Genomic DNA, 13,293 nt, shown 5'->3' on the forward strand with positions numbered 1-13,293 from the left:
TTGTACCTGTCAAATAAATCAATGTAAAGTCCCTTCTCAAGGTTTCATGTAGAGGTTGAGTTTTTCCTTGCCCTCATGTAGTTTTAGATCAGGGATGGTGGTCTGTGCAGCCCTTTGAGACTTTGTGATTAAGGGTTATACACAAACATGACTTGACTTAAAGAATAATTAATTTGTTCAATACAGGAATAGATTCTCTTTTCTCTTAGTTGCGTAAAATTATCAATACTTATTTTGTTTTGTTTGTGAAGCTCCTTTAACCCTTGAATTTCTAGAATAGTTTGTTATTACTATGTTTTTACTATAGTATAACCAAATTATTAAAAATAGGGTTAAATAGGCTAAGTCAACCAATTAATAAAAATAATAACTTTACAAGAAAATCAAAATGACCCAGCACTGGTCAGCAGGCACCTCAACTATCCTCCTTAGAGCACTATGCTTTAAAAATTACATAGCCAATAAAAGAAAATGTCTCCCAGGGTTCCCGTGGATCCTTGAAAAGTCTTGAAAGGCATTAAATTCATTGTTCTAAAAATGAGGCTTTAATTGGCTATGAAGGACTTCAAGCACCCGTATGAACCCTGCATGGGCCCTTGTGCTAAAACAATTTTGACACTCGAGTTTTAAATGTTTTCTTACAGAAATGCAAGCAAAAGACTTTGTGGTCTGCAAAATGAACATTTATTTTGCAGCACAAACGGGTCAAAGGGCACAGAACAGGAAAAGGTGGCCATGTAGGGCAAACTCAATAAATCCAGCTGGCGGTGCAGCTAGTGTAAGTAGTCAGCTCCTCTGGCTGGAACCACAGGCCGATCTCCTTCTCGGCACTCTCCACGGAGTCGCTTCCATGGATGATGTTCCTGCAACATGACGGCAGGTGAGCAACGCATGCGTGATGGCGGGCGCGGCGGTCGAAGTTTGCTTACTTGCTGACGTCGATGCAGAAATCTCCTCGGATTGTTCCAGGTTTGGAGTCTGCTGGGTTGGTTTCGCCTAGCATCACTCGACCGGTCTTCACGGCGCCTTTGCCCTCCCACACCTGAAGTTACGAAAAGTCAGGAAAAGGTAGGATGTTGGCAAAGCCAAAAACGGCAAATCTCACCATAGCAACCACCGGTCCGCTGCCCATGAAGTTAACAAGGTGCGGGAAAAAGGGCCGTTCCTTCAGGTCGCTGTAGTGCTGCATCAGCAGGTCCTCAGAGGCCTGCGGGCAAGCATGCAGACACCTTATTAAAATGAAGGATAGCTATGGTATCAAGACCAGAGAAATTAGACTATCATACACTATCTTTACACGTCATGTCCCTCGACAAAGCGTCAGATGGCAAGAAGCACCCAAATCAGCACTTGAAACATCACAATAACTCAGAAGAATATAACCACCACTTTTTAACATGGGGATTTATTGGTGTTGGTTTTAAGCCAAATTTCATACTGTTCCTTTTGATGAAGACCAAAGACTAATGTTGATTTGCATTCGACATGGTTCGTTCACTTTTCATGGCCAAATTTTCAATACCTTCAAAGGAACAAATCCAGCGCAGATCAAAAGGTTTTTTCTACCCTGATGACGAAGATAAAGTCGCTATCTTGCTGCTAGCACATACTTAGTGCTACATAGAGCTGTTTTTAATCAATGATCTTTGTGTCAATGGGCTGCTGTAAATGAATATTAACTCATTCTGGTTCAACAATGCACACAGAGCTTGGCTTAGTCAAACTTATTTACATACACCAGTGTCTGAAATGTCTGCCCGGACGCCAGGGCAGGCATCTTTTCCGTCGAGCGTACAACTTGCAAAACGTCTCTGCCCGGGTGGTCGACAACGTTTGCTTTATTCAGATTTCGAAATTTCGGAGTTTTGGTTCGTTTGGCAAGTTCAAACAGAAGAAAAAAAAAGTACTATACTTTTTAAATAAAAGAAAAATTAGCATTTTCAAGCAGTTCACCCAAAATTAAATCATTTTGACCTTGATATTCAATTATTTAGGATTAAGAAAACGGGTGACAAATGTTCCGAAGACAAGGCCTCATTTCTCATTGAAAATCAGGAGGTAGAGCGATCGTTTTAGGATTAAGGGATCCCAGTTCGAATCCCGGCTTGTCCATGTTACATGTCGAAGTGTCCTTAGGTAAGACATTGAACCTCCAATTACCCCCAATAAGCAGGTTAGCGCCTTACATAGCTGCACAGATCACGGCTGCTATTGGGAAATGTGAAGCACAATGTAAAGCGCTTTGGGAAGTCACTGACTTGAAAAACGCTATATAAATGCAGTTCATTTAATTTCTAAATGGTGCTCTTTACGCTTTGACTAGGTGAGACACATTGGACAGCTGGACAATATTCGTTTGACCAGTAATTGCCAATACTGTGGAATAGTACAGCTTTTCTTGTCACCTTATTTTTTACTGGCTTTACCCACCAGGATGTACTGTTTACTATGGTGTACTGCCGTCCGTCATGGTGTTTTTACATGTGTGAAAAGGATCAATCGGCAATGGAATTTTCATAGCTAATTTGTATAAAAGTAATCGTGTAATAATGACAATTTGGTGTCAAAAAAGTTGCGTCCCCAGCAAAAAGGATGCGTCTAGGACGCAGGCAAACGAGAACACTGCCTATTACATTAGACTACTCGGGCTGGTTAGAAGACAAAAGAATGTTATCGTAGATGCTAGTTGTAGTCATGCGTGTCAGAATCGGAGGAAAAACGTTAGTGATAGGAAATTAAACTTTCACAGGATCCCAGCAGACAATCCTTAAAGACAAAGGAGAGTTGAGGATACATTAAAGTTAAGATAGATAAATACTTTATTCATCCCCGTAGGGAAATTCACACTTCCAGCAGTCTACCCTGTTTAATAACAGATTAAGATGATGCCCTAGCGTGCTTGTAGCGGAGTGGATGACATCACACGCTAGTCCAAAAGTTCGACATCCCTGCGGCAGATGGAAATCTTTTGTGTCCAGGGATACACCACCTCGTGTTAGCAAGTCCGCCTTCTCTCCGATTCCCGCAGGCTTTCGTGTCTCTGTATAGCAGCGCTGAAGCCGGATAGCTCCGGGTGGCTACACGTTAGCGTCCAGAATGCTAAACGTGAGCCACGTTTTCCGCAAAACTGCGCTCCCTGTGCGCTTTGTTTTCCACCAGCACTCATTGTTCTTATTTGGTAGCGAGTTCACATTTACCATGATTACGGATGGTACCGAAGACTTATAACGCCGCTAGCCGCTCTTCTTCCACGATAGGCCCGTTCATCACGTCGGCACGAGAATTCTTCAGGGATTGGACCGAGGCACTCAAATGCTTGGGTTTGCAGCTCACACTTCATATCAGGTAAGAGAAATGTTTAGAATGGTTGCTGTCGAATCCATATTATATCAGCAGAGTATTTTGTTATCTTAGCTTCAACTAACTATTATGTAGCCTGAATGCCAACGGTTGCTTTGAAAACATTGCGTGGGTCGAAAATAAAAGCAGGCACACATTACAAACAATTTTTGGGGCAAACAATGCATTCATTGTTAGATACATGAAATGATTCATGTATATTTTTGTATACTTAGCCGCTAGGATGGCGTTTGTTTCCTCAGTCTTCCAACCAGCGTAGGTACTGCTTTGCCTCGAGCTTCGACAGACGTCACTTGGCTATTACACACTGTCCATTTAACGTCAGCCAATTGATAGTGAAAGTCCGTTTTTTTTCCTAATAAAGCTTTTTTTTCAGCTGCAGACATTTGGTTCAATACTGATTAACATTTTGGGTTATTGATCCCTGCCTAAAGAAAGAAAATGCAATTTTCCCCTAACATTCACATGGTGGCGACAAAGTATCAAGGGAAGTAAAAACATAGCGCTCTGAAATAAGATGATTTTAAAGTTATAATTTAAAGGGACAGTGTCTAATATTTAGTACCTCCTAGTAGATAACAAGTTTAACAAAAACATTTTCATACCGAGCAAAAAGTCACGAAGCATCATCTCATCAGCTGCACCGCTTATCCTCAGTAGGGTCGCGGGGGTGCTGGAGCCCATCCCAGCAATCATCGGGCAGTGGGCAGGGGACACCCTGAACTGGTTGCCAGCCAATTGCAGGGCACACAGGGACAGACAACTCACTTGCTCATTCACAACCAGGGACATTTTGGACTGGCCAATTCACCTGAAATGCATGTCTTTGGAATGTGGGAGGAAACCGGAGTGCCCGGAGGAAACCCAGGCAAGCACGGCGAGAACATACAAACTCCGCACAATAAGGCTGGATTTGAACCCACGACCTCAGAACTGTGCCGCACACGCGCTAACCACTGCGCCGCCGTGCTGCCACGATGCATCATATTTTTATAAAATCATAGGTCGAGAAACTTTCATTTGGAATTTCCACTTAAGTAGGCAGCATATTTGCCTGCCTTCTTGTTGCTTGCCGTGGCACAGGTTTTCGTCCGCATTAGACAACACAGTGCCTCCTATTGGTCAAATATTACCAGAGGTGGGTAGTTATTGAGTACATTTACTGCATTAAAATTACATGGGAAATTTTGTACTTCTATGAGTATTTTTAATTCACTTTATCTTTACTTGAATGTATTTGTGAAGGAAAAAAAAAAGTACTTTTACTCTGCTACATTGGGCAACATTGGAGTCGTTATTTAATAAATCCCCTCCACGTAAGTACGCGTCTGTGTCTCCGCTAAGGCAAACTCTGCCAGGCTCTACCATGTTTAACCAGTGAAACGAAGCAGCCTCGTCAGGTGACCATATTCAACTTCAGCGGGGGTAAAAATTATTTCCGGCTGAAAAGGATCGATGACATCGGTTAGCAATACAGACTATGAAAATACAGAGGAGCACCCCTGGCCTCAAATCGAAATCTTGTCCCCCTAAGGTGAGACACACCAGCTACAATATGCTATGACTCCCTTCTTGCCTAAACGAACAGAGATTTCTGCATTCAAGAATTCAATGTCGAACTTTAAGAAACATGTAGTGTCCAGTTTCCCAAATTCTAATATTTACTTTACTTCAGTTTTATTTAGTATTTATTACTCGCTTGTTTTATGGTTTCATATTCTGTGTACAGCAAACTTGGGTGTCCTGAAAGCTACTTTGAAGTAAAATGTATTAATATCCTCAACCATCCAGTGTCTGATTCAAGCTTACCATTTTAAGATGTATTATTTTTACATTAAATACATATGCGAGAAGGCTTTTTTATACTTTAACCAAACACGCGCGTATGTGTTACTACTTGGTGCTACGTGTGCTTTATTTATTTATACTATTTTTTTATTTTATTGTTTAAAAAAGCACTAGAACTTTTTCTTTTAATCTACTTTTAAATCAAATGTATTTTTTTATTGTTTAGATGGACTTCGATATTATGATCTTATTGGTGGTTTAAAAAAACAAACAAAAAACAAAAAAACGACGACATTGCTACAATTACTCAGTTCTTGAGCATCTTTTTTACCAAGTAATTTTTTACTTTGCTGTCTTGTTGGTCATAGGAATGAGTTGTAAAAGGATGGTGGGTCTTTGGAGACGTTCTAAGGGATGGGCAGGGGTAAACCAGCGAAAGCTGTCGGGCCCTGCTGTTGAACAAAAGAGTGTGTTGTGTCACCCTGACCCGAGTGAAATGGCCGCTCTCTGGTGTCCCGTTTCATCTGGAGGGACGAAAGCATGACCAACTTGGGTGCCGAGGTGCTCAACTTGTTAGGCCATGGTCCAAAAATGTTTGTGTGCGTTTTTTTGCCATTTTTTCCCCTTTTTTTAAATTTTCTTTGTTATTGTGTTAGTCTTGCTGTCGGTCACCCCTCGAGGGATATGACCAAGGTAGATAGACTTTACTTTTAATCAAGTAACAATTTGGATGACTTTTTACTTCTACTTGAGTAATATTATTCTGAAGTAACAGTACTTTTACTTCAGTTTATTTTTTTGGCTACCCTACCCACCTCTGAATATTACATATATTGAACTTTATAAGTACAGAAGTGATTCATAAATAAAACATTTTCATAAAGTACAGTTATTTTATCTGTTAAATGTTTGAGCCTGTAAATTGGGTTTAAACTCTGGGTTTTGACTAATTTGGGAGACTTTCTGCAACGCGACCCATGAAAAACGAGGGATTACTGCAATCACAGCATAAATGTTAATAGTCTCCATTATTTACCATGCAGAATAGGTCACAACGAAGCTAAAGCAGGCCACGATGCAAGCACCCAATCCTCACACCTTGTCTCCTGATGTAACCTGAAGTAGCCTTTGCTTGCAGTCAAGTGGAGGACGTCTGCTCTCGGAAGGACGCCGAAATTTGCTCCAGACTTAGATTAGCGGAGATCTCAGCATCCAAAATAGACACAGCGGGTAATCCGCTGTTGACAAAGTCAACAGAAGGGAAAAAGTGCGTGACTTGCCTGTAGCATTTTCAGAGCCACCAGCTTGAAGCCTTTCCTCTCGAATCTGGTGATGACCTCACCGATGATACCCCGCTGGACGCCGTCGGGCTTGATGGCGATGAAGGTCCTCTCTTTCAGCTCAGCCATGATTCTGACATGTGACAGTTGTACAAGCCTTTTATTAGCAACTTAAAAACTCAAAGCCCTCGAGTGCAGGGGTCACCAATCTTTTTGTTACCCATTGGCATGATGGTCTACCAGTTTGTGCATATCAAAGATGACTATATTAATATGTTGTTATCACGGTTACTTCAATCCCTTAATGTTCCAACGGCCTGCCAGACTTCAGGAAATAGGTGCCCTCCCGAAGTCAATAGTCACTGTCATGCCACCTATCCTAGAAATCTTAAACTCTTGGGATTTAAGATATGATGACTATTTCAAAATATAAACTTCTCACAGAAACATCATTATCAGTCTGAAACAAGATACCCGAAAACTAGAGAGCCGGTATAACTCACCAACAACGAGCTATATTAAGCTGAAGACACTTAACCTGGCAAACACTGACTTGTTACATTCATGACAGTCCAGTCAAGCCAACCGTGTAATATATTTCGAGCTGCAACAAAGGAATTGCTAAGAATTTATATATATTTTTTTAAATCAACGATTAAAAACAACAATTTAGTTTATAGATTTATTGTGTCGCACGATTGATGCATCAATTGACACGTCGCGGAGCCAGTGACGTCGAGCATAACAGAGCGAGGTGGAGTGAGAACTAAGTCGCTATTTTCAAAGGCTTCAGTAAATTCAACATGAGACATTTCCGAACAAGAAAATAGTACGACCTTTTTATTGAAAGTTAAATAACAGAATTGTTTATTTGGGTACAACACAAAACAGTAACAACCACTTACCTACAAAATGGAACAAAAAATTTGCACCAAATACCAGTGTCTGAAATAACGTCTGCCCGGAAGCCCGGGGCATACATCTTTTACGTCGGGCGTACAACTTACACAACGTCCTTGCCCCGGTGGCCGAAAACTTTTTCAAGAAAGAGGAAAAAAAACTTTTTTCCCAAATCAAACGTTTGCTCTATTCAGATTTCTAAATCTTCGTTTGGTTTGGAGATTTCGGAATTTCTGTTTGTTTGGAAATTTGCATACTAGACAGCCAATCAGAAGCCTGCATCGAATAACTTCGTGCTTCCGGACTTTCCTGAGCGTTATAAGGTCGTGCATTTGCATATCATTTTCCAAAGTAGACGCACAGAACACAAGAAAAATGGATAAGTGCTTTGGAATCAAGCCAAAACCTCAGCCCCAAAAGAAAGATTCAAAAGAGGCAAACAAAAGGTATGACGCTACAAAACGCAAATGTACATTAAATGCATCTTGGAAAGAGGAGTTCACATGGCTTGTAGCAGACGCAACGCAAACATTGCATGAATGAAGATGAGTAAATACAGGTACATACTGATAGCAGATGGAAAAAAAGCAATGTCATACAGGCAATGAATGTTATAAGTAGATTTATAAAACGTATTTTTAAGTGTTGTTCTGTCATATATTAATATCAAACCTTAATACTTTGCAACAATGTTTTTTTTTTTTTTCTAAATTAGTCGCCTCTTGTGTTTCAAGTTGTTAAAAATGTGGCAGGCAACTTTTCAGTTGTCTGCCCTGGTGTCCGGTAACCCTTTGTCATGAGTTTCAGACGCTGCTTATGATCATAAACAGTGTGCGACTGTGCTTTAATTAATAATAATTAAAAAAAAAGCTCCACTTGCACACAAGATTAAGCATCAAGTTTTACTTTTCCGGAAAACAATGACAAGCTTCATGACGAGAAAGAGACATCATGCACACCACAGCAAGCTGCTGTCATTACCCAGAGCAGCCTAAACATGCTCACATTTATGCTTTGTAAAAGCAAAGTCCCCAAAGGAGGAAGAGTGAGTTAGTGAGCAAGGTGGTTACTTTTTGCATGTCAATATTGAAAATCACGTTACTGGGTTTTCAGATTTGTAATTTCTTCTTCCAAAAGCTTATGTCCCTGAAAACAAAGATGCCTTTTTTGCACTATATAAAATGTATATATTTGTCAGTGTATAACAGATTTGTATGTATTTCATTTGTTATTGGACACGGATTCTTTTTTGTTTAATATTGTTGAAGATTCTATTTTGTGGACTTTTTTCTTATATGCCCACAAAGCTTCAATATTTGAATTAAGAGGACATTAATAATGTGTTTTTTAAATCAGATTCATCAAAATAAATAAACATGCACGCTTCACACTATAATTCCCTTTTAAAAGTACACAAAAAAAATAAAAGACTAAGTTATCCAATCTTTTTAGTTCAAACTCATAACTTATTTAGGGGTTCATGTTTTTAAGACTTTAAAAAAATGGATTGAAGACAATTTAATGCCACGTAAGGCATTATTTTAAGAATAATAAATTCAAAGCCCTAAAACTTTAAAGATCTGCTTCAACACTGTAAAAAGTTCCTGGGAAATCCTGTTGACCCATCACTAGAGAGCTATTTTCAGTACTTGTCTGCAGGTTACTCACGTGATCTCAGAAGCCTACCCGGAGTCTGCGAGCAAACCCTGCCCTCGTGGATTATAAACAGCAGATTAGTAAAGACAAAAAAAAAAAAAAAGTCAAATTTGTTCTAGACAAGTGTTTAATCAAAGACTCAGGAGGTGTGTCGTAATGGGTTACATTTACTTAAGTAGGTTTTGGGACATTTTGCACTACTAAGAGTATTTTATTTACTTTTTAATCATCACACTTTTAACTTGAGTAGATTTGTGAAGAAGACACCATACTTTTGCCAGGCTAAATTGAACCAGTTACCTAAATCCCCGACACGCAAGTACACTTTTGTAAGTCTCTACTAAGGCACATTTATTTTGTCAGAGACCTTGTTTCCTTTAAGATTTTACCAGTGACCCAGACAAAAAAAAGAAGGCGAGGCGGTAGCGAGGTCCCACTGTAGAGCAGTGTTGTTTGCTTGCTGTTAAAGGAATAAATACAGGACTGTCTCAGAAAATTAGAATATTGTGATAAAGTTCTTTATTTTCTGTAACGCAATCAAAAAAACAAAAATGTCATACATTCTGGATTCATTACACATCAACTGAACTATTTCAAGCCTTTTATTATTTGAATATTGCTGATTTTGGCTTACAGCTGAAAAAAACTCAAAAATCCTATCTCAAAATATTAGAATACTTCCTCAGACCAAGTAAAAAAATTTTATAACAGCAAAACTAAATCAAACATTTGAAAATGTCCATTGATGCACTCAGTACTTGGTTGGGAATCCTTTTGCACGGATTACCGCATTAATCCGGCGTGGCATGGTGGCAATCAGCCTGTGGCATTGCTGAGGTGTTATTGATGCCCAGGATGCTTCGATAGCGGCCTTCAGCTCATTTGCATTTGTAGGTCTGGTGTCTTTCATCTTCTTCTTAACTATACCCCACAAATTCTCAATGGGGTTCAGGTCAGGGGAATTAGCAGGCCAATCAAGGACAGTGATGCCATGGTCAGTGCACCAGTTACTGGTGGTTTTGGCACTGTGGGCAGGTGCCAGATCATGCTGGAAAATGAAATCCTCATCTCCATAGAGCTTTTCAGCAGATGGAAGCATGTAGTGCTCTAAAATCTCTTGGTACACAGTTGCATTTACTCTGGACTTGATGAAACACAGTGGACCAACACCAGCAGCTGACATGGCTCCCCAAACCATTGCTGATTGTGGGAACTTCACACTGGATTTCAAGCAACTTGGATTTTGCTCCTCTCCAGCCTTTCTCCAGACTCTGGCGCCTTGACTTCCAAATGAAATGCAAAACTTGCTTTCGTCTGAAAAGAGGACTTTGGACCACTCTGCAACTGTCCTGTGCTTCTTCTCCATAGCCCAAGTCAGACGCTTCTTCCGTTGTCTTGAGTTCAGAAGTGGCTTGACCATGGGAATACGGCTATTGTAGCCCATTTCCCGGACACGTCTGTGAACTGTGGCTTTTGATTCCTGGACTCCAGCTTCAGCCCACTGTCTTTGAAGCTCCCCCAAATTCTGGAAGTGGCTCTTCTTCACAATTTTGTTAAGGCTGCGGTCATCTCTCTTGGTTGTGCAGCGTTTCTGGCCACATTTTTCCCTTCCAACAGACTTTTTGTGGATATGCTTTGAAACTGCACTCTGTGAACAGCCTGCTCTTTGAGAAATTTCTTTTTGTGTCTTGGACATCAGTCAGATCAGCAGTCTTCCCCATACTTGTGATTTAGTTTACTGAACCAAGCTGAGTGTTTTTAAGGCTCAGGAAACCCTCGCAAGGTGTTTCGAGTTAATTAGATGATTCAGGTGATTAGTTGAATAGCCTACTTGTATACTTTTTCATGATATTCTAATATTTTGAGATAGGAATTTTGAGTTTTCTTAAGCTGTAAGCCAAATTCAGCAATATTAAAATAATAAAAGGCTTGAAATAGTTCAGTTGATGTGTAATGAATCCAGAATGTATGACTTTTTGTTTTTTTAATTGCATTACAGAAAATAAAGAACTTTATCACAATATTCTAATTTTCTGAGACAGTCCTGTATGCTTAAAGGCTGAACCACAATGACCTGCTTATCTTGGATTTATATTAAAATAATAAGAAAAACTAGTCAAAGCAAGTACAGATTAAATTTGTTGAATTAATAAATAACTCATATCCTGATTTAAACCACATGAATCTCGCTGACATTAGCAAGTGTGCGCCCCAAATCAATTCGTCCCCTTAATTAGTTCAACGAGTAAAACTTGAAAAATTCTACGATTAAGAGCATCAACATAAGAAAATTGTACTAACGCGCCAGCTTACGGCACCGGTCGCTTTGAGTAATTGTGTCCACGACGAAGGCGGCCTAGTTCCACGTCCTAGGGTCCTTTTAAGCAGCCATTAAAGTTGAGCAGCGAAGAAAGAAAGCCATCAATAAGCGAAATCTCCATAAGAAATCGCAAATACCGGCTACAACATCTCTCGAGGGACGCAACAGGATAAAGCAGCGTTACCTAAATGATTTTTGGGGAGGAGGCGGCGGCGGCGATATTCCACTGCTGCAAGAGGATCTGAAAGAACGTGAAGGCCGGTGCGATAGATTTTATGCGAGATGGCGGAGCCACTCCCAGTTTAACGTCTGGGAGGGAGAGAGGCTCACAAATATGGACGACTAAATACTTCGTCGTCCGCAAACTTGCAGGCTGCGTAGCGGCCATATTGGTAGGGTCAACGTCCACCTTAAGTCAAGTCATGTTTGTTTGTATAGCCCTTAATCACAAAGAGTCTCAAAGGCCTGCACAGATCAAAGACTATTGCAAACTACAGACTATTATGACACCATTCCCTCATCTATAACCTACATGAGGGCAAATAATACACATATTATCAACATAAAATATAGGTCATTCATATGCTATAGAGTAGAAGTGTGTTTAAGCATATATTTAAACATTTCCACTGAGGTTGCAGATCGAATCTCAGTGGGAAGAGCATTCCACAGCACTGGGGCCCGAATAGAGAACGCTCTCGAACCTGCGGATCCCTTCTTGGCTCTTGGGATCACGAGTAGACCAGCATTTTCAGAGCGAAGGCTCCGAACCAGAACATGGGGGGAAATTAAATCGGAAAGATATGAGGGAGCGAGTCCTTGCATAATTTTGTATACTACCAACAGAACCTTAAAATCACATCTTAAGCAAACAGGGAGCCAATGCAGGTTAGCTAAAATCGGGGTAATATGATCAAACTTTCTTGTCTTAGTTAAAAGCTTCGCCGCAGCATTTTGTACTAGCTGAAGGCTCTTGATTTTGGACTTTGCGAGACCGGAGAGTAGTGCATTACAGTAATCGAGACAGGAAGTAACAAACGCATGAATTATAATTTCCGCATCCGACTGAGACAGCATTGGGCAAATTTTAGCAATGTTACGAAGATGGAAAAAAGCTGTTCTAGTAGTATTCTTATCGTGTGTTTGAAAGGACAGATCGGGGTCAAATAAGACACCTAAATTTTTGACTGAGTCACTTTGGGTGATATTACATTTGTCAATGTTCAGAGCCGTTTTTCAGAACAAGTGACGCCATTTAGATGGACCAATAACATTTCGGTCTTTTCAGAGTTAAGGCGCAAGAAGTTGAGTGACATCCATTCTTTTATCTCAGTGAGGCAGGCCTCCAATTTTCCACACTTTGGTGTGGCAGATTCCTCCATCGGAAGATATAGTCAAGTGTCATCTGCGAATAATATCACCAAATGAAATCATGTAAATGCTGAAAAGAAGGGGGGCATGTACTGAACCCTGCGGAACACCACAGGTAATACTAAAGGGCTCAGATGTCATTTCACCATATTTAACACAGTGCGTCCTATCTGAGAGGTCGTATCTGAACCATAAGAGGACGGTTCCTGAGAAACCAATACATTTTAGATTGAAAATAAATAATAATTTGCTCGATTTACAACCCATTTTCATGCGGGTAACTGTTTGGTCAACGTTAACACGTGCCGTTATTACAGAAAAGTATCTAAAAATATACAAACTCAAATAAAGTGAACTTTATTTATAAAGCCCATTAAAACAGCCACAACTGAAGACAAAGTGCTGTACAGTACTTTATACAAATAAGACATAGGAAACAAAAAAACTTGAAGAGACAATAAAACAATGAAAACATTTTTTAAAAAGCATTTTAAAAGTGTAAAAACGTAAAAAGCACTAAAATCTTACAACAATTTATGAACAAATATACAAGTTACAGACAACTGCATTGAAATTGTAACACTTTTTATGAAACTCATGATGAAAACTATTGACAAT

The 13,293-nt window shown here is 39.9% G+C and overlaps 1 protein-coding gene across 2 annotated transcripts; it reads right to left on the reverse strand.

Moving 5' to 3' along the window:
• Positions 1–661: 661 nt before the first annotated feature.
• On the reverse strand, positions 662–11,653 carry LOC148346845 (nucleoside diphosphate kinase B-like). 2 transcript variants are annotated; one of them, XM_088322977.1, is made up of 6 exons: positions 11,489–11,555; positions 11,286–11,361; positions 6,429–6,561; positions 1,106–1,207; positions 930–1,042; positions 662–863 (listed from the first exon to the last, which is right to left on the reverse strand). In XM_088322977.1, the coding sequence occupies exons 3-6, from the start codon at positions 6,555–6,557 to the stop codon at positions 749–751; spliced, it is 459 nt and encodes a 152-aa protein (XP_088179103.1). In that variant the 5' UTR covers positions 6,558–6,561; positions 11,286–11,361; positions 11,489–11,555; the 3' UTR covers positions 662–748. The 2 variants fall into 2 exon arrangements, with proteins under 2 accessions (XP_088179103.1, XP_088179102.1); XM_088322976.1 differs by lacking the exon at positions 11,286–11,361 and having other exon boundaries at positions 11,489–11,653.
• Between the last annotated feature and the right edge of the window lie 1,640 nt (positions 11,654–13,293).

This window comes from Urocampus carinirostris, chromosome 19, assembly GCF_059441175.1.
Source record: "Urocampus carinirostris isolate Australia breed hairy pipefish chromosome 19, RoL_Ucar_1.0, whole genome shotgun sequence".
NCBI lineage: Eukaryota > Metazoa > Chordata > Actinopteri > Syngnathiformes > Syngnathidae > Urocampus > Urocampus carinirostris.